The following is a 21,176-nucleotide window of genomic DNA, read 5'->3' as shown; positions in this document are numbered from 1 at the left end:
CACCTTTGCAGTAAAGAATTTCTTCCCAATATCTACCCTAGATTTTCCCCCTTGTGCTATCACTACAGTTCCTGATGAAGAGTCCCTCTCCAGCTTCCCTGTAGGCCCCCTTCAGATACTGGAAGGATCTGGAACCTGAGGTGTGTAGGCAGAGACAGCTTTCCTTATGGCAAGATGGGAGACCTTAGAGAGACTTGTGTGGGGTAGGGCAAGGGGTGTCCTAAAAAGGCTGTAGGGAGAGCCTTGATAGAAACGGGGAGGTGGGGCAGGGGCAGATAGAAGCCCCTACAGAAAGGAAGCTCTGCTGGTGCAGGGTCTTGGGTCAGTTCCCCCCAAAAGGGAGGCCATGTCCTTAGGGATTGGAGGAAGCCTATGGAAAAAGGAAGGGCTGGGGGCAGAGCTTTAGAAGAGGAAGTGGAGGTTGCAGGGAGCCCCTGCAGCAATGAGGGTCAGCAGTGAGAGAAACGAGGGGAAACATTAACAGAAAATGGTGGCCAGGAGCTTGGAAAGGAGGTGATGTACATAATAATAAATAATGGCCAGTCTTCGTGAACGAAGATTTGGGGAAAGGTCTTTTACCTTTCCAGCCTGCGCAATGGATTTTTTAGGTGAGACACAGCCTGCGCTGAACTGAGCCCACCCTTTAATCCTAAGGTTCATCTGCCGGGGCCAAGCAAGCTTGGACAATGGCAGTGAGGTCCTCAGGACGTAGGTTTGTTTAGAGTGACCTTCTCATAGATGGATGGCCTCACAGGGCTAACGAGCTACCATCTGCCCGGGGGACTTGGGATTCGAACCCGTGGTCGCAGCAGTGAGAGTCCTGCATGCTAACCACTAGGCCACCAGGGGTCCCTGATGTACATAAGGACTAGAGAAAACCCTACAGAATGAACATTAGTTATGGCCACAGAGCTAGGGGACAGTATCCTACAAGGGGGCATAGCATGTATAAGGATCAGGAAAATCCCTATAGAAACAAGAGCCTGGAGCAGAAAATTTAATAACTTTTTAACTTGCAGTAGTTGTAATTCATCCCTCATAAGCTTTTATTTGAAGGATGAGTAAGAACTCTTGTACCTGAAACATTAAACTACACTCCTTCCCGTTTACTAATTGTTCTTCAAGTATCCATTTCAGAGCTGCTCAGTTGAGAAGCCATCCCAGGTACATTCTGGATCATCCGGGTATGTCCTGCACACCAGCTGGAAAATCAACTTCACACCTGGTTAGAGCATTGGTTGCAGGACACCAGGCAGCACACAGGTTCATTAACACCTCAAAGGACACCTGGATGAACCCAGTTCATGTTCAGCAATTCCAATACATAGACAAAGAACAGCAGCGATCCAAGCAGACAAGAAGGTTTGCAAGTCCAGCAGAGTGGTGTCCAAGATGGAGCTGTTGCTTCAGAAATGCAAGGGACAACTTTCCAGTGGTGGTCTGGTATAAGGCATTGGGATGACATTCTCAGAGCCCCGACACAATGTTCTGAGCTTTCAGGCAGCTCACTTTCCAGAAGGTGGGCTGCCACTAGAATCAAAGAATGATACCAAACGCCTGAGCAGTCGAGTAATAGGAGGCTGATCCTCTCTGTATGTTACTTCTGTTCTCACTTGTAATCCGAAAGGTGTTTCTGTAGTGTATACTTCCTTATGGGGCCCTTGGCTCGTCTGAGGATCATTTTCATTCTCTAAGGAATGGGGGGAGGGTAAGAGGGGAGACAAAAGAAAGCACAGCAATAAAAATGTTTCATGCCTTCATCATGACACAACAGCAGCCACATGGGCATTCAGTCTTCTTTTCCCTTTTCATCAAATTTTGAGGAATAGATAGCAAAGATCTGGTAACTGTGCAGTCAGAAAAAGTGATTTACTAGGATAGGTTAGATACCTGCACTGGCACTGGACAAGAAACAGTACTACAATAGCAGCAATAACAACTGGCTTCCAAGTTACCCACAAGCAGCTCAGTGCAGAGCTGACCAAAGGTTAAAGTACTGTCCAAAGGCCTCTTAAACACCGACAGGCTGGGGGTGTCGACCACCCCTCCGGGAAGCCTGTTCTACTGTGTGACCGCTCTCCCGGTACACATGCTTCCTAATGTCCAGCCTAATCTGCCCCAAGCACAGCTTTCAACTACTCCCACAATGTAAATAAAAGCAGCAGTTTGGGAAGACTCTAGTCCCTGTTCCTGTGACCTGCGGTAAAGTACAAGCTTCTCCCTTCAACAGGGGATTTATCTTCTTTCAGGGTTAACCCATTCGGGCTGCCAGGGGGGCCGGGTGGACACCCGGTTCACTCACCCGGCCCAAGCAAAGGCCGCGCTCCGGCTGCCTCACAGTTGCTGATCACAACTGGGTTCTGAGCTATCACGTCCTACAACTATGTGACCATGACCAGAGTACAAATGAAGCAAATCAATCTGAAAAAAAGACTACAGCTGTCACTTCCAGACCCAAGCGCCCCGAGGGGCGGGCGGGCGTACCGTCGGGGCAGCGCGGCGGGGGCAGCACCCGGTCCTGCTTTCCCCGGCCGAAATATGCGGCGGGCGCGGTCCCGGGGGCGATCCCGGCGCTTTCCCCCAGGGCTCGCCCCCGGACGAGCCCCGCGCGCGGCCAAGCTCCCTCAGGCAAGCCACGCCCTACCGAAGCTCCGCCCCCGAGCGAGGCCCTCCCTCCGCCGCACCCCGCCCGAAGGCCCAGCCGCGTCACGCCTTCCCGGGGTGACCCGAGGCACCGTCCCCGGGGCCACGCCAGCCCGTACCGGGGCCGCCGCCGCTCTCGGTGCCGCCGCCGCTGCTGTAGCGGCTGTAGAAGATCATCCCGCCCAGCGCCGTCCATCCGCCCAGCGAGTACAGCAGCGCTGCCCGCGCGTTCCACACGGCCGCGCGCATCGCGCCCCAGCAACGCCGGCGCTCATTGGCCGCGCCCCGCCGCCAATGGGGAGGCGCGCAGGGCGGGGGTAGCAGCACGATGGCCGCGGGAGCGACGGGGGAGGGAAGAGGCAGGAAACGCCCATTGCACGTACACCTGAAGTCGGGGACAGCCCTAAGGAGTGGTTCTCGTACCTGATTTTATTTTTCATTAATACAGTCCGCTGGTTGCCAAAAGCCACTCTTTAAGAACACGCGACATTAAAATTAAGCCAAAGACTGTCAAAATCTCTGTTGACTAAAACATCCTTCAGCTCTAATTACAGTGTGTGAAAAATGTAGAGTAAGCAGAATATAGACAAAAGGGAATACAAATAAGTTAGAAAAGAGCAGTAAAAACTCCCCCGGAATGTTTATTTCATGTAATACTTAAAACCCCTAGTTTAAAAGAGAGAAAAGGAAATGTAACTAAACTGCTCCATTTCTGTCATCAACATGATCCATGTCTCTTCTTGCTCCTCAGTTTGATCCATCAAGATGCACTTGAAACTGCCAGCTTTTTTAAGTGGTCCATGAATACCTGAAGACTCACATCATCTGTCAAGATTGGAGCTCCTGATTCCTGGGGGGAAAAAAAAAAAGAAATAATGAGCCTAAAATACTGTTGTTAATGCAGGGGACTGCATTGCCAGCTAAATTAAGCACCTTTTTCTCCTGCAAAAGACAGGATCATTAGAGATCCTTAGCATCTCTAATGAAAAGGTGCTACTTTTTGGCAACAGCACTAACACTATCCTCCAGTACAATCTGAATTACTGCAGAAAAGTCTCTTCTACCTAAAGAAATGGGAATTTTGCTGCCCAAAGCGCTACACAAACAAGGTAAACAAAAAGGATATAAAAGTCTAGTATTCTCAGATAGAATTCTTAGATCTATATGTATCCATATGCTAGTTACTTTTTCCAGAATACTAAATACATTGTGATTTATTTAAATCATATTTGTAGGGAAGGGTCAAGATAAATTTCTACATCAGGTCACCTGAAATCTCTAAGAACATAGGCTACGTAAAATCAGCTGCTTCCTTCAATAGCAGCCAACATAGAAAATTCTCCTATTTTGTCTGTGCCCCCCATGCAGCTGAGATATGGCAAGGGAAAAATCAAAGGGAAAAACTACTCCTTGTGGAAACCACTCCTTTCCTGCCATCAAGCTACTCAGGTCCTGAGCTGTTGATACATCACCTCTGTTTGGACAGGCATTCCTTGGATGCCTTGAGGAAAAATCTCAAAATCAACTGGGTTTTGTGGAAAATTTGTGGGGATTCAGTACAAGAATAGTAACATGAATTCAGTCATCCAGGCTTGAAAACTGTTATTCTCATCATCTAGTGGTCCCCACCAGTACTGTTTATCTTATCAACAACCATGGTAAGAAACTGAGGACAAACGTAACCTGCTCACTGTTTGTGGCCACATGGTGAAAACAAATGCCTGCTGCACAAACAAATATGTACATGTACATTTTACAGCATTCTCAAACATGAGCAGCTCTTTCATTGCTTACCTGTCCCCACGCATAGAGGTTATTGTGGGTCTGAGATGGGTTCACTTTAGACAAGAGGAACCGGGCCTATTAGGACAAAAGAGAAGTAGTTTTGCAAAATGACAGACCTGTGAGCTCCCTCAAGCTTCATACCACCTGAGATCCATGACTAGAGATGTTCCTCTGCTTTTGCAAACAAGGTACTAATGTAACTTAAGCGGGTTTCAAGTCCAGAAACAGCCCGGCTCCACAGACAACCTGTGTCCAAGGGGCACTGAGTGCTCTGCTACAAGCCATGCTCGCCTGGCAGGGCAGCTCTGGTTCCATGTAACATGGGCACGTCACCAGCTCTGTCCCTTGCATGCCCCATCTGCTCTTCAGAAAAGGGGTCAGTGGAGGACCAGTGTAACAGAGTCACATCAAAAATCAATACCAAATCTTTGTCTTGGACCATCAGTTCCTGCCTCTTCACTGCTACAAACAAGCCAGGCACAGGCAAGCACAGCATAACTGCAATTTCAAGAACAACAACAATAGGAACTATTTCACATCCTCATTCAGTGTTAGAGAATAAAGGAGCAGATGATCCATCATTCAGCATTACTGCAGGCTAATTACAGACACATAACCGAATCATTTCTTTCCCACTTCTTTGGGAATAAAAATGTATTCAAGTCATCTTTTCCATTTTTTTCCCAACCTCATATTTCAAAAGTATATCCAGCAAGTGACTTGCTTATTAAAAGACAGAGTTGTAGTAAAAGCTCATGAGAAAATATGCAAGCTCTGTACTTTGAAGAGCTAAATTACCACTATATTTAACTTACAGAACCATCCTTCCAGAAAAGCAGAAAGACAGCTGTTTGCTCTAGGCAACAATAGGAGGAGTTCCTCCATAAACTTTCCTACCTGACTGCCCCCATGTTCAGTGTGGATGTAACGTGGCATTGGGAATCTGGTCTGCAGGATTTCCTGGCCGTCATCCAGTGGGGCTTGCAGTAGGTGCTTGAAGTTTTCATATTCAGGCATGTCTTGGTATCCAGCTTTCTGCCACTGTGCAATAGTCTATTGATGATACAGGGATGAAATGAAAACAAGAGCAGAGATGTCTGCAAGCCTCTCCTTTTTAACCTGCACATCTTAAAGCAGCAGAACGTTACACATACTTCTGCTTACAAGGTAAATGCACACTTTCGCTGCTCTGGCAAAAACATTAATTTCTGTCCCTGAATTTAAGCGCAGGCACTCAACACAAAAGCTGGTTGCAATTTGTGCAGTGCAAAAGCAATTAGTTGAAAGTGATCTTCAAGCCTTTATGTTTCAGCCTGTGCCATCATAGAAACATGAAGAATCTGACTTGACCTTACAGTATTTTTAAGGTACCTCTTGTATGTACCATATATATGTAGCAATTGTTCTACACATATACAGGTCACACACTTAGCTCTTCCTCTGTCTAAATATTACCCAGTTGCTGAGTGTCTTGTTCTGCAACAGTAGGTAGAAACTGTTTAAGGTCACTCCAGATTTATTGTCATTGTTGATTCAAGTGTTCAACTCCTGCTCGTGTCAATCGGGTATCCCTCTCACTTCTCAAAGGGAACAAATCCTATATAGAGTGAAATCAGGAGCTAATAGTGGGGCTGTCAAAAACTATCATGCCAAACTTCAAGCGTTCTAATAACAGTCATCAAATAACAGCGAACTAGCTTAGTTCAAAGACAAAGGGAAGGGTTAAAATACCTCCCAAAAAGTTTTCACTAATAGGAATCATATGAGGGAATATGGATAGGAAGGATATGAGGGGGGAAAAAAGGCATCAAAGAACAGGGAGTTTTCCAGAGAAAGTGGAAAGCAGCCTTCCTCTTCATCCCTCACTCTAGAATGTGACACATTTCTGTTCTTCAACTATGGTAGAGCACTGCTCCCCTTCCAAAACCTGACAGGACTGAAATACAGATCTACAGGTCTGCATAGTACACAGGCAGACCAAAGTAGATCAAAGCCAAGGAGTAAGTCTGTATGTTTAGAAAGAGCCAGTGTATAAGCATTTACCTCAGTCGTGATGGAAGAAATAGGAGCAGCTTCCAAAAACATTCAGTATTTAAAAGCAAAAACTGTAAAACTGCCTGATTTCTTTAAGAGAAGCAGTATTTAAGTGTCAAAACCCTGCAATCAAGTCTGTCACGTACCTGAAAATCGAACTGTAACTCTCTGTCCTGCTTAGTTTCAAGTTTCTCTAGCCCCTTCCAGGCATGATAAGGGACCACCTTCATTACCAAGCTAACATAACAGCTGCTACTCAGTGCAGAACACATCCTTAGCAATTCCAGTATTATTTTAACTCTGACAGTGGAGAAATCCTATTCAAACAGGCAGCATGTATACCATGTCATTAAGCTCATGTGGGCTTTGCAAGAAGCTTATTTTATACTAACAGCAATGCTGTCCACATTCATGGCAGGAGGGAGGGAGTGCACACAGAAAAAGAGAACGTAGTTCACTGTACCTCACCAAGGTAGATAACTATCTGGAAGAAAGTATCCATCAGGAGGATTCTGTCAGGAAGAATACTGCTGCTATCCAAAAGCACTGGCTGGAGAAAATAAAGAACAAAGTCAGGCACCCCTAAGCCCTCAGAAGTATATTAACCTTCACGGTTGGCCAAACAGCTTGTAGAACCCTGCCCATACAGGCACTGCTCGGTCCATGTGAATGCCCAGCACAGTGTGGCCAGCCTCCTGCAGCATCACAGAATGGAGTAGCAGGTTATCAGCACCTGTATGAAGTGCAGGATGCCAGAGAGCATCCATGGCCATCTAAGTGTAATGTGATATGATCTTGAACAAAAGTATCTCGGCTTTAACAACTAAAAAAGAAATATAGGGGCCTTTTTGCTGAAATAGTGTTACTCTGACTGAATACTCGTTATTTTGGGTTGATTCACCTCTTCCTGTAAAACACAGACTCACCTCAGGAGGCCCATGGAAAGAATAAGCATAAAGGATGGGCTGGATCATAATGAGAGACTGGGTCAGATCTTGCCTAGCAAAGTGGTGACGGTAATATGAAGATTCATCGGGACTGTTATTGAAGACCTGCAGGAATGGGGAGCGTCGTAGATGGAACATGAACTGCACCAGAAAGATGAGTGAGAAGAGAAATGTCAGCCAAAGTTGCCAAAACTTCTGGACCCAAATCCAATCTTTCTGAACAGCAAATTCTTTGGAATAAAGTCTACCCCTTATTAACTACTCAGAATTCTTCCCCTATCAGTCACTTGCAGCACTGAACTACAGGACCAGTCCACTAAATTAAAAAAGCACCTGTTCCTCCCCTCTTGAATCTGATAAATAGCCCAAGATGTTTTAGTATCACTCACACTCACCCTTGCACACTTTTCCCACGGCTGTGGGAAGTGACATCCTTACCTGAGGATACAAAGAAAATGATTCTGACAATCTGAAGGAGTTGGGATCATCTTTGTTGTATTGTCCAAATTTCTGACACTGTTGGAAGCAAAATGGATACTTTGGTTATCTATCTCTTTTTTCTATTTTTTCCTTTTTTTTAAAATTAACACCTTTTTTTTTCCAGAAGGGTGTTCTTTTGGTTGTTTTTAAACAACCAAGGCATGAACCTGATAAGAACAATTACAACATTCACATTCTTTAAGTCAGTGGTTACTCTGTCTTACTGAATAAGAATGATGATTCAATCTATTTTTATATATATATATATAAAACCCCTAGATTTGAAATTATCCAAGACTGAAAGAAATAGTGCTTTGAAGATCTCCATAGTGCTTCTTCATATAGTGTTCTAAAGCACTACCCATTAAATCGGGGCTACTACATTATACTTAAACTACTTTGTACACTATGGAACAGTTCTGTGGCAACTACTTCCTGCTACAACAGCAGCAGACTGGCATTTCACCAACTGCTTCACTGAAAATAAGCAGCATCAATGGTTTTAGCAATTTAACTATAAATGACTCCACAGTCTTTTCAGCATGCAGTGTGCCTGTCTGTGTTCAAATCTCTGTTTTTCAGTGTATGATGTGCCATACTGTGTTAGTACCAACTCCATATGGGTGTTTGGACAAGGCCAACACTGATTTAGACAATCTGCGCTTGTAAAATTCAAAGCAAGAGACAGCAAGAGGTTGAAGAGTTAATTCAGATTACTGCTCTGAACTTAGCCCACATCTCAGTGCTGTGTCTAGTTTTGGGCTCTCCAGTGTAAGACAGATATGGATATATTGGAGTGGGTTTAGCAGAAGCCACCAAGCTAGTCAGGTGTTGGAGCATCTCAGGCAGAAAGTGAGGCTGAGGAAGATGGGTTTGTTCAGCCTGGTGAAGAGTGGGATCAAGGAGTCCAATCGCTGTCTACAGCCACGTGACTGGTAACTGGGCAAATGGAAATTCTGACTGGGAAACAGAGGCGGGGGAGAGAAAAAAAGGATCCTAGTGACTGTGATCAGACATTGGAACAGGCTGTTAAGAGGAGCAAGAGAAACCCCATCTTTGGAGATCTTCAAAACTCAGCTGAATAAGACCTGGAGCAACCTGCTCTAACTTCAAAGCTGGCCCTCCATTAAGTAGGAGGGTCAAATCAGAGACCTTCCCACCTGCATTATTGTGTTTCATTATCACTCATTCAATCTCAGGTTTAACTCTTTCAGCATGATGGGATGTTTACCTACCCCATCAAAAATTTGCTGATCACAACTGAATTCTGAGCTATCACATACTACAAGTACAATCACAGTACAAATGAAGCGAGTCAATCTGAAAAAAGACTGCTGTTATCACTTCCAGAGAGCATTTTTACTAAATCAAGAATGCACCCAACCGCAGTCTGATTTTCTTACCAGCCTGATCAGCTGTCTGTCCAGCCACCGCAGAACATCAGGTCCCTCCTCAGATTCAGCTCTGTACACTCCCAGTCGTGCCATCAGCACGGCAGCTGCTTCCTGGTCGAACGCAGCTTCTATATGCTGGAGCTGACTCTGTGCATCTGCCCAGCTACAGGGTTAGTAAAGGGTTAGTGCTCCATGCATCCACCTTCGGCAAAACCCAAACCAGATTCATCCTCCTTGTGCCGACTACTCTGCGGCCACTGCATGCAACAAAAAGCTAGAAAAATTCCAGCAGCCTGCAGCTTAAATTTCTGCCACTCTGCCAGAGAACTGGCACAGGATACTCACTTTCTGGCTACGGTGGTGACACGAATGCGCTTTTCCGTACTGGAGTGTTGATACTGAGTGACAAACTGCACTGCCCCTCTGCTTCCCTGAGGTAATGGTGCGTTGTGCTGCAAATGAAACAAGGGCAGCTTTCAGAACATCATGGCTTTTCCATAACTCTTTCCAACTGTAACAAGCCCACGCAAAACAGAAAACAAAGAGAACACACATGGAATAAAATTCCTTTGGGGTAACCTTCCAAGCTGCCACATGCTCAGAAACTTCCCCAGCCAACATTTACTTCTGAGCCATCGAGTTATGACAACTTGAAGGACTGATTCTCTAAAAATTTTAAACATATTTGTACTTTTATTCTCCACTGCACCTACCGGCAAAAAGACAATTTCTTCTTTGTTAAATAAATACTATAGAAAAAAACAAAGAAAGAATGCAGGTTTTGTACAGAACAAAAATAATAGACAATTTATACATATGAAAACAATTTCTGAGACTATTTCTTTATTACAAAACACTTGATTGCTTTGCAACCATCCACCTGCAACACAGGGAATGTCACTGCACTTTCTAGCCCTGTAACAAGTAGTTTGATGTGTAAAAAAGATGATCGAAAAAAAAGAGAAGCCAAGACTCACCTGATTTACCACTTCAAAGTAAATGGCCAGAGTTGTACTAGGATCCAGACTACAGATTTTCCATTGAGATGTTCCTCCAATTCCAAGCTCCTGCACAGAATCAAAAAGAAAGCAGCAATTTTGCCTCTAGTAACAGGAAATGTCAAATTCTGATCCGAGACAGAAGTAATGGCAGGCCTTCTAGATTCATTATCTTTTGAGTGTGAATGAAGTTACTGAAGGCCATACAGTTAAAGACTTATGGGGCAAGAATTTAGTCTAGGAAAGACTATCACTTCGTAGGAATGTTTCCAAGTTGTTCTTCCTGAAAACTTAGATATTCTAGCTGAGCTGTAGGGTTGGACAGAAACTTTGCACTGTTTATTTACTTGGTTATTAAAGATTTTTCCATGTCAGAAACTTACATTTTCAGAGACACACGGGCCTTTAGCATTCAGTGATATGCAAGGTCCAATAGCTCCTGCAATTTTCAGCTCTCTAGAGGTCTAGAACAAGGTAAAAAAAAAAGTCGTGGATTTTTTTTTAATCAGGTCAATCAAATAGAGTACACAGTCTAACCCAGTTGCTCAGCTTTGGTGAGATGATAAAAAAACCAAACCCACAAAACAACAGCAACAACAAAAAAACCCACCACAAACTTACTAAGCTTCCAAATAAAAATTCCTTCCACTCCAGTGTGGTACTTCTCCCAGAGAAGCCAAGACGACATCCAACCTCAAACATGTACACTTTTATACACCCTGGAGACTTCAACTGACTTTTGATTGAACAGCACTTGTATTATACCCCCATTATGTCATCCAATCAAACTGATCTCTCACCTTCACATCCAAATTTGCACCAAAAGCCATCCGAAACTCCCCGTTGTACCCTTTGTTAAATACCCGCTGGAAGGTCTGTTTGAAGAGAGAAGTGTTGAAGGAATCTCCCATCACCATGTGTCCTCTGGGAAGGAAAAAACAATACACAAGGGAACTGAAGCAACCGGGAACTAGAAAGTACAAAGGATACATCCCTGCAAGTCCAACACATGCAAACACATTCAGTAACTGTTTTAGAGCATGCCTTTGCATAGGCAGAATTCACACCAGGGAATGCAGATGCATGGACTCCTACAAAGCCAGACAGGTTAGTAGTGCTCCACCTTTGCCAGCTTGCTTTCTCAGCTATATTTCTTACCATCCCTTTAGCTGCCTTCAAAATGTTCATGTTCCACGTGTTAGAAATGTCTCAGCTCAAGAAGGCTCTTTGTTCAGCCTGCTTTCCCTGAGCAGGGCTGGAACCCCCCACACTGCACGAGGGATGCCTGCACTGCTGCAGCACTTGGACGGTTGCGTGGGTCTGTGCTGGGCTTCCCCTAAGTGCCAGGGCAAACCCAGCCCTGATCAGATGCAGCTTTGTAATGCAACCAAAGGGTCTAACGATGTCTCTGCTGCTTACTGAGCACTGAGTGATTATTTACAAACACCTTGCATTTCCTCTAACCATCCTCTGACTCCCTAGACACAGAGTATTTTAAACGGCCAGTAAGACATGCCGAGTCTCCAAAAGGCCTGGTTTGGCACACAGCCTCCCCACAGAGACCATTTTCAGCAACATGGAACACAGACATTTATTCCTTAGAGATATCACTTAAAACTGGATCTAGGGAAGGCAAGAATCCCTGGAGAAAGCACAAGTGAGCTGTTAAGCAGAGAAAATCTATTCCATACAAGAAAAGCTTCTGCCCACCAAGCCTGACAGTTGTGTGATGGCACTTCAGTCATGCACAACCACAAAGCATGACATCTCTATTCCATAAATTCTGAAAGGGATACTTGCTGGCTCCAAAGGAGACATAAGGCATTTGCAAAAGACATATTGCACCATGCTTTAGAATACTTTTCTCAAAGCAGGACATAGAGTTTTATAACAGCAGTGCTAACTCACATGCTGCTTTGAGACTCCAGAAATGTGGACTGAAATCAGGTAAGGTTTGGCCGTTTAATTCCTGGCAAATTCAAACACAATGTAGAACAGAATAACAATCTCACCTTTTTGCCCTGGCAGCAATATTAACTGCTTTTTGAACCATTCTTCCCCTCCAAAAAAAAAAAAAAGCAGGTGTCAACTTTGCGCTGTCCTGCTATGAACATACCCGGTGAGGTTTGCACAGCACTTCATCTCCAGCAGCCCAGTCTGGTCCAGGGCACAGGCATAGATGTCGATGCAATGCCCGTTGGCTGCAGTGCGATTAGCCAGAGTCTCGTAGTGCTGGGGAACACATACACAGTGCTCAGGATGCTGCAATGGGCAGTGTTTCTGCTGCTCTCCAGCTGAGGCACACACGTGAAACACAAGGTACAAATGGGGCAATTACCAGTGCTGTGGTAACTAAACAGCTGTTTGCTCTTACTGCCCTCCTGCAGCACGCTTCTCCCATCTAGGATGAGGGATGCACTTGGATGAGATTGAGTTGCATGTCTCAAATACAGAGAGTGCATGAATCGCATGGGATCTTTGCCTGTGATGACTTAGTGGAAACCCAAAGATTTCCAGGTGATAGTTAAGAGAATAGATGTCATATTGCTTTCTCTAAGCTGACAAAGACATTTCATGTGGGACATTTTTACTATTTTAACAATTGTTTTACACATCAAGAAGACAAAGGAAGCTTTCTGGAAATGACCAATTCTAGGAAGACAGGTTTTTTCCTTCCCAGGAGTTACAATGATGTCGATGAACAAACTCTCCACCTAACATCAGCTAAGAAATAACACTGAAATACTTTTTTCTCTAAGATACAAGACCATGCTGGAGAAATAACTAGGAGAAAGTCTTTTACCCTTCCCTTGACCATTCCCACAATTTATTGCACACAGAAGACTGGGTGTTTCAAGGACAACCATGCAAATATCTGGACATACCGTTCCTACATTAATAGAATGGAATATATTTCCTGGGGAAGGACATTGGGCAGCTGTCAACATAGCAACGTATATAACTTTGTGTACTGTCCTTTCTCCCCCATGTAGTGTTCCAACGCAATATTCAGTTTTAGCTTTTAAACACACCCGCCAGGCACTAGCACCTACTTTGGTGGCCTTCTTCATGAACCTTGCATTATCCTTCTCTATGTCATGCCAAGAACGGATGGGCGTTTTCAGTTCATCCCCTACCACCATGCCTGGTCCTTGTGTCGGTGGCCCGCCTGTAAACAGCATTATTCTGGCCCCTGTGTTTGGAAATGTGCCCTAAAATAAAAATAAAGACTTATATCAGAAGGAAGGGAGAGAGGGAGGGAGGGAAGAAAAAAGGAAACTTATTAAATTAAATGGTGTTATAGGTTTGAAGCCTCTTTCGTGATTTTCACCATGCCACCACACAAGGGTGCTCACTGACAATGGCACCACGGTCTGGCCAGGCAGCAGTGGGAAGAGCTCTCTGCCATCCTTCCCCACATTCCTTTTGTTTGCCAGGGGGAGGGGGGAAACCACGCAGGCGAGTGGTCTCCAGTTTCTTGAGGGGAGGGGTGGAGAGGCAGACCATTCTCTCTCTGTACCCCTGTGGTTACTGCGTTTTGCTGTTTTGTCTGTTTTGGTCTGTATTGTTCTCCGTTATTAGCAAAAAGTGTTATTTCGTTTCTACACGTTGCTCAAAAAGTCTTGTATTTTCAAATTTACAATAAGTTTAGGAGGGAGGGGTCTCTATTCCATCGGAGGTCCTGCCTCCCTGGCATACATTGTCTTTAACCCAAGACAAATGGCAACAATGCTTTCTCGAGACAAGTGTCTGCCTGTGTTTCTGCAATGTCATAGGCACCTGTCCCTGCTAAAGGCCACCTTGATAAGTAGCGATAACAATCACAGCACTCTGATGAAGTTTAAACCCCAACTATGTTAAGCTTCCTATTTTCAAAACAGGAAGCAGGCAGTTTCTGTTCTCTTCACTTCTATCTTAGATGACCCTCAGATAAATCCAGTGCATAGCATTACCTGCTGTGTGGCAATACACAGGAGAATCAGAGACCTTTGAACACCTATGAATTTTACCATTTACATGAAACCTCCAGCCCACTCTACATCAGCTGGTGCTTATATACATCAAATGTCAGTACAGATAAATTGCACCTCTGCAGCCCAACGTAACCCACATGGACTGATACCTGCACACATCTCAGCAAACTTTGCCATGTGCTTACTTTGACCTGCTCATCTCAAACAGCAGCATTACAAGTACCTCCAATAAGCCAACTGCGATGGAAAGAGCTACTCCAGTGGAACGTAAAGGTCTCTTTCCCTGGGGCACTGGCCACGGGTCCCTTTGCAGTTCTCCAAGCAGATCTGTTAAATTCATGTCAATCTTATGTACTGGCTGTAGAAACCTGCAAAAATTCAAATGAAATGTTGTCCTACTTCTAAGTTCAGAGAAGGAAAAAAGTCTCCCTTTGTTCCTGGCACACATAAATTGCATTGAAACAGCAATCAGAAGCAAAAAGACATGTGGCACGTTGCCTTCTTACATCCAAACTTTCCAAGATAACAAGCCTGTGCAAAATAAAAAATTTGATCAAAACAAGACATCAGACACTGACATGAAGGCAAAGTCACACAAAGAATAGGAAAAAAATTCAAGTGATTTAGTTTGCTGAAACACGAGAGCTGCCACTGAAAAAGAGGAGCTGCAAAAGAGAAAACTGCATTCAACAGAGGCAAATAGAGCTTTACTGTTCAGGGGTCACTGATGATCATGTCTTGGATTGGCTGGATCAGGAGGTAGGACATGATATATAGGATTGTTATCCATAGTCCAGGGCCCCCATTCGCCGGTCAATCAAAGACAGGTCCTTGCTCCAGGTGACCCCTAAGCAATGTGCTTTCCAAAGACAGCCACTCTATGTTTTAAAAGTATAAATCTAGCCTGAAAGGCAATCGTGTTCTTGCAACTGCAAAACTAAGATACTGCAGAAGTCTAATACACTGCCTGCAGCTCTAGTAATCCCATCCAGCAGCTCTAGTTATCCCATACATACATATCACTTAATGTAGAGAAATAACTGTGACAAGACAATGCCATTTAAATCTTCTTTCTTACAAAAACTTCTCTTGGGAAAACCAGGTTTAGAAGCATGCCCCTAAGGGGGCAGAAAAAACATCTGCCCTGCTCATCTGCTGTGCTGGTGAGGCTTACCTGCTGGAAATAGCAGGTTGCTCTGGAGTTTGAAGAGGTCTTCCCTGTTGCATAGAGACAGCTGGCCTTGAAAGCCCAAGCATATCCTAGAGAATAGTAAAGAGGAGGCAGAGGAGATGTACTATCCAAACACTAAACATATTACTTATATTACTATTTAACATACCCTGAGGCCTGCAATACTGTAGCAATAAATATATTTAAATCTGTGAAATTATTCATCTTTGCACTGCCATTAGGAATGGATCAATGGGTCCGTTACGTGAGATACACCAACTCAGTCTTGGACAAGCTTCCAAGGGATTTACAAAGGTAAAAACTGGGAGGGCAGCAGGCTAACAGTTAAGAGCACTGAGCCCTCCTTTCTACCCAAGAGCCCTGTGCTTGAAAGACTAGCAGTGGTGTCAACAAAGCTAACAGGAACAAGCCAGTGGCCTACAAGATAGCAGAGCATACCTGTATTTGCTTAGCTGTCAGGTCCTTTGTGCCCCGAAACACGTAGCTCTTGGAAATCCCTTCACAGCTCAGCTCATGAACCTGGACCATCCTGCCAAAAGTGATCAGCCCCACCAGAGCACTGGCAGGCAGCAGGCTCAGGGACATCTGGAGGGACTCCTTCAGCGCCTGCAAATCCTCCTCTTCCAAGCACGTGTCAACAACATACAGGAAGATCAATGGTGTCTGCGGACCTCGCTAATGTGGAAAGAGATGAATTTTAGGGGCATGGATACACCAGGTGATACTTTATAATGCCTTCAGCCAAGGCATAACATTAGGCCTGTCATAAGCACCTTGCAGACGTTATTTATTTGCATTATCTAAAGCGAATTAACACATATACAATCTGTCACAGACAATTCTGGGGGCTTCAAACTTGCCTATGATTCATTTACCTGCACTATATATTCAATTGTTGAAAACTGAGGCATAAGCTCTGCTGGTTGATTGACTTCAGATATGCCTGCATATGCTGGGGGGAACTGAAAAAGAGAACAAAAAATTAGGACAAGGAAGTTGCAGGACAGAAATGTAGGGCTCTCCTCTTCAGTACAGAGCCTGCCCTGCTCACAATGTGGTTATTGAACTCTTTATTTACTGCCACTGCACCAAGCTAATTAATTCATGACAAGAGACCCACACTGCTGCTTTCCTAAGCACAGACAACAAGTGGCCAGCAGGATGGACAGCTGCTCAATCCAGGGTAAATACAGTATAGGACTACAGCAGCAACTATGCATTAGTTGAAAGTCTTGTAGCCATGGGATAGTTTCTGATGCCAAAAGTCTACTCAAATCTAATGAATTTCATACTTTGCAAGAACAGTAAATATCAAGTGCAAAAAACACATGGGAAACACATGGGACAAAATAGCATTTTTATCTCCTTTCTATGTCCTGCAAGCCAGCAAAATCACTGGCAAAACTGGACTGAAAATAGCCAAGATGTCAGGTAAAGCAGACTGTGCTCTGGCCTGGGTTCAGCAGAGAAAAAGGCCAAGGCATGGAATCTAGAGAAGGGTAATTTAAGCTTAATGTCCTTTGTCAGAGAAGGCTATCAATAAATTGTTCACTGAAAAGATGAAAGGACTGATGCTTTTTCCAACTTACCTGATTTCTCTGAAAACAGAAGTTACAAGCCCAAAGCTTGGCCCGATAGTCAACTTGGCTGCAAGGGAAAGGTGAGGCATTAGTATGACTTCAGAAACAATTTTACAGCACAGCTTCACAATTATCTATGCTGGTTCACAGCACTGAGGAAGAAACAGTATCAGACACTCCAGCTTGAATAACAAATGTTCTAAGGATTCAGACTCTTGTTCTATTGCCAGAAAGTTCATTAGCTTATTCAGCCCTGCCAGGCTTGTCAGCATGATGGACCACTGACAGCTCTCGGGAGCAAAGGCTCCAGTAGACAAAGACTTGGGTCTAATCCTTCTTTCACTACACTTAGGCTTATCTCAGTTGTCTTACTGTTTGTACAGCTGTAGCACAAAGTTCTACAGTCTCAGAGCAGCAGGAGGCATTCACCTAGATCCTGTGCAAACATAGAACAAAGAGGCTGTTCCCTGGCCTAAAGAGTTTATTCTCCTCAGCCTGTTACAACATCCTGCTGGTGTGGTATGCCTAGCCATATTCTTAGTTCCTGGATTTGGTCTCATTTTACTTTCTCTTACTAGCTTTTCCTGCTTTTTCTCAGCCCAATGCTACGCTCAGAGTATGCATGATCATCACGTGATTTTGGGACCGAGCTTATTCCTCTAAAATTACTTCCTGATGCTCATACTGAAACTGACCTACAAGCAGCAGGATGTGGAAGCAGGAAAACAAGTGAACATCACAGTCCAGAGGACGGTATCAATAAAATTGGCATCTTTGTTTATTTTGAGTTTCAACATCCACCACAAAATTCTCTGCAATGGTAGGAGGATCAGTCATTTCATCTCTGCCTTAACAGCCTCCTCCTGTCTCCTCTGGTTCTGCCAGCTCTAATAACAGACATCCTAATGTATCTCCTTAGGCATGTGTGGATTTTAACAAGCCCACCACATCTAAATGAAAGAGCCTCCAGGCACTGGGCAGAGAAAAAGAGGAATAAGGAAGAAGAAATGTTCAGATAAAAGTTAGGTACTATTCAGCCTCTCTTAACATCCCCAGCCAAGAAATTCATACCAGAGTGGGTTAAGCACTGCTTTGCAAGTTGGCCTGCTGCAAAGCACCGGTTCATACTGCACAGGCGGCAGGTCAAGACGCTCCTTCAGTGGGGTCAGGAGACAAGCCAGTGGGACAACCATCCTTGTGGCCTCCAGCCTGCTGGAGGGCCACACGTTCCAGCTGAAACGCACTCCGTCACGCTCCTCATTTTGCTGGATGAACTCCAGGTAGGTCGCCATGGCACTGCAGAAGCTCTGAAAGGACATAAGAACACACATTCAGGCAACAGTCACCTATTTGGACAACAGGCCTGCAAAGGAGGTCAGCAGATTGGCTACAGGTAGGCACAGGGCACTGCAGGACAAAGCCAATACATTATAGTGAATTAATCCCATTATCAAATGAACCATGTGACTACGTTAATCTCTTCTGTCCAGTTCTCTCATCAACATTACAGCCAATGCAAATCCAACAAAGAAACAAGGAAATCTGAAACTCAAAGCCAGAAAGCAAGGGGGTTTTCTTCTTATGATCCACATTCAACATCTCAATACCCAAACAGCCTCAGGAAACGGAAAACAGGTCAGATTTGCAACACATCCTGAAGTCTTCAGCTGAAAGGCTGAGGGGAGAAAGAGAGGCCAAGTCTAAGACCAAAACATTCCTCACATATGTCACCTGGCTGCCAGTCTGACCTGCTTACAAATGGAAAGGAGCACATGACAAACTGCCAAAAAAGATCTTCTGTGATTTTTAGACACCTGCTGGCCATGGCACCATTGTCCCACTCCCAGTAATGAAGGAACTGAGAGTCCAGCAGGCTTAAGAAAACATCCTGTTCCGGGAGAGATATCCCCAACACAACAGAGGAGCCACTGTCTGTATTGCCTTACTAAATGCTTCAGAGTAGGACATGAACAAGAACCTCCAGGCCATCATTGCCTTTGATGTCTCTGAGAAAGGGAAGGACAAGCCTACAAAAAACTTTCTTGTCAAATCCAGTGCACAGACACCACACCACACTAGCAGCATCTCACAGAGCCTAGAGCAGCAGCTCCACAACCTGCTCCAGACAAGGAAACTCAGAGGTTCACCTACAGCTGCAGATGCTCCAGCACTACCTTACTCCTGGTCCTCACTGCAGGTGGGATATTCACAAGAGCCACATGCATGAGAAATGAGAAGCATCACCTCCACTCAGAGAAGTTTGCCTGCAGAACTCCAAACTCACTGACATTTTCTTTATCCTTTGCTATTGAGGATGTAAATCAAGCTCACGGAGAACTGCCCTATATTTCCACTCTGGACAGACAAACAAAAGGGTTCACAACATATCCCCATCACAAAAAGGTCTGTTGGGGTAAAAGTCAGAGCTGAGTCTCCCTGTAAAAGATCCCAGACATCAGAACAGCAAGACAAATACCTGACACCTCAGGTATGCAGCACAGCCACAGGACAAATTTATTCCATGTTCCTCCATCTGAAGCCCAGCACCTCTACCCCACCCCAGGCCGAGCCCGGGTTGCCATACTGGGTTTGGCATGGGCTGTGGTCCTACTTTGGGGTCAGGACAGCAGGAGGGGAGGTGTTCCCCCCTCCAGTGAAGGCTGTGTGCCTGCCCATCTGCCGGCCTCCCCGCCAGCGCAAGGCAGCGCTGCAGTGACCTCCAGGGCCCATCCCACCAGTGGGAAGGTCCCAAATCCCCTACTCAGGAGATGACGGACCCTTCCAAAGCCTTAGCAGAAGAGTGGTGGCAGAATTCCAGTCTCCCCGTGGTCTGCTTAGGGCATAATGCTGACCCCCGCTCCTTCCAGCAAAGCTACAGACAATGCTGCTGCTTCCGAAAAGTTCCCTGCTGCTACAGGGAACCCCCACGGATCACCCGGCTGCTGCGCTTGGCATGGCTATAAGGGACAAAGTTACGGGGAACACCGCTGAGCCCCCGTGCTGCTCTGTGGGAAACTGCTGACCCCCGTGCAAGCACTGCGGCAGGGGACACCACTGCTCCCCCAGACCCTCCTGTGAGAGACACCACCGACCCCCCCCAACCCCCTCACAGGAGACGCCCCTGACCACTCCCACCCCCTACCCCCTCAGGGGACCTCAGTGACCCACCCACCCTGCCTCCCCTCACGGGGAACACGATCCTTCCCCCAGTCCCCACCGGAACCTCCGCAGGCCCCGCCGCTCCCACCTGCCCGCGCCGCTCCCGCCGCTCCCGCCTCTCCCTCCCGACAGGCCCCGCCCGCCCGGCAAGGCCACCTCAGCAGTACGCGCTGCCCGCAGCCAAGATGGCGGGGGCAGCACACCCCGCCCTCCCCCGCTGAGGCTCCGCCGACATCTTGACTAAGGGCACCCTGCGCTGCCGCAAGGAAGGAGGCGGAGCGACCTGCCCGTACCAAACATGGCGAGGCGGCGGCGTCGAGGAGGCCATCTGGGTTAAGGGCGGCAGGTGCCGGATGGGAATGACGACAGATGGAGTGTCTCTGCTAAATGTAGGAGATGCTGCGGCGCTCCCGCTTTGGCGCAGGATGAAGGAAGCAGCTCTGCTCTCAGGGTGCTCGGCAGCTTGGGAGGGTTCTGTCATGTTCAGCAGGGAACACAGAACCTCCTGGGAAGAGGTTATCAGTAACACTCCACTAATAACACACAGACTTTTTAAAGAAATAAACTGCAAGCCCCAGGCAGCCTCACCTTTGCCTCAGGTCCCAGCTCCTCTCTCAGGCAGGAGCTGCTGTGCCCGGGCACATTGGCTCAGTGAAGCCAATCCATCAGGCCACCCAGGCCAGCAACGAGGCAGGGACAATCAACTGGATTTTCTTTCCTCTCTGTTCCAGAAAAAACTTTACCCTCACGGTTGCATGAGGCCACACTGGTTCATCACTCTGTCAGGAAATCTGTACTCCAGCCCACTGGGAAGACCGCTGTAGTGCCCAGATGCTCTCATGAGGAGAAGTCCAGGGATGGCCACAATTTTCAGAAATGCACCATGGAGCCTGTGGATATGTGGCAGATGTTTGACCAAGCCTGACTTGCCCCTGGAATTTGTCTCTGCCTTGAAACAAGGCAAATATGTTCCCTCTTTCATTGCTTCCT

The 21,176-nt window shown here is 45.9% G+C and overlaps 2 protein-coding genes across 3 annotated transcripts; both read right to left on the bottom strand.

Annotated features, from left to right (window-relative positions):
• Window positions 1-1,001: 1,001 nt before the first annotated feature.
• Window positions 1,002-2,920, bottom strand: SMIM26 (small integral membrane protein 26). 2 transcript variants are annotated; one of them, XM_027694941.1, is made up of 2 exons: window positions 2,763-2,920; window positions 1,002-1,690 (listed from the first exon to the last, which is right to left on the bottom strand). In XM_027694941.1, the coding sequence occupies exons 1-2, from the start codon at window positions 2,890-2,892 to the stop codon at window positions 1,506-1,508; spliced, it is 315 nt and encodes a 104-aa protein (XP_027550742.1). In that variant the 5' UTR covers window positions 2,893-2,920; the 3' UTR covers window positions 1,002-1,505. The 2 variants fall into 2 exon arrangements, with proteins under 2 accessions (XP_027550742.1, XP_027550743.1); XM_027694942.1 differs by having other exon boundaries at window positions 1,002-1,691; window positions 2,782-2,919.
• Window positions 2,921-3,057: 137 nt separating this feature from the next.
• Window positions 3,058-20,310, bottom strand: SEC23B (Sec23 homolog B, coat complex II component). The gene is made up of 20 exons (XM_027694940.1): window positions 20,275-20,310; window positions 18,099-18,334; window positions 17,037-17,094; window positions 16,323-16,409; window positions 15,886-16,122; window positions 15,430-15,515; window positions 14,479-14,623; window positions 13,335-13,493; window positions 12,398-12,513; window positions 11,082-11,205; window positions 10,665-10,745; window positions 10,261-10,350; window positions 9,629-9,735; window positions 9,293-9,446; window positions 7,848-7,925; window positions 7,389-7,550; window positions 6,926-7,012; window positions 5,326-5,481; window positions 4,438-4,503; window positions 3,058-3,493 (listed from the first exon to the last, which is right to left on the bottom strand). The coding sequence occupies exons 2-20, from the start codon at window positions 18,317-18,319 to the stop codon at window positions 3,404-3,406; spliced, it is 2,304 nt and encodes a 767-aa protein (XP_027550741.1). The 5' UTR covers window positions 18,320-18,334; window positions 20,275-20,310; the 3' UTR covers window positions 3,058-3,403.
• Between the last annotated feature and the right edge of the window lie 866 nt (window positions 20,311-21,176).

This window comes from Neopelma chrysocephalum, unplaced genomic scaffold (assembly GCF_003984885.1).
Source record: "Neopelma chrysocephalum unplaced genomic scaffold, ASM398488v2 Primary Assembly neopelma1_99, whole genome shotgun sequence".
In the NCBI taxonomy this organism is placed as follows: domain Eukaryota; kingdom Metazoa; phylum Chordata; class Aves; order Passeriformes; family Pipridae; genus Neopelma; species Neopelma chrysocephalum.
Note: the sequence above shows the minus strand (reverse complement) of the source record. Positions and strands in the feature narration are given on the sequence as shown.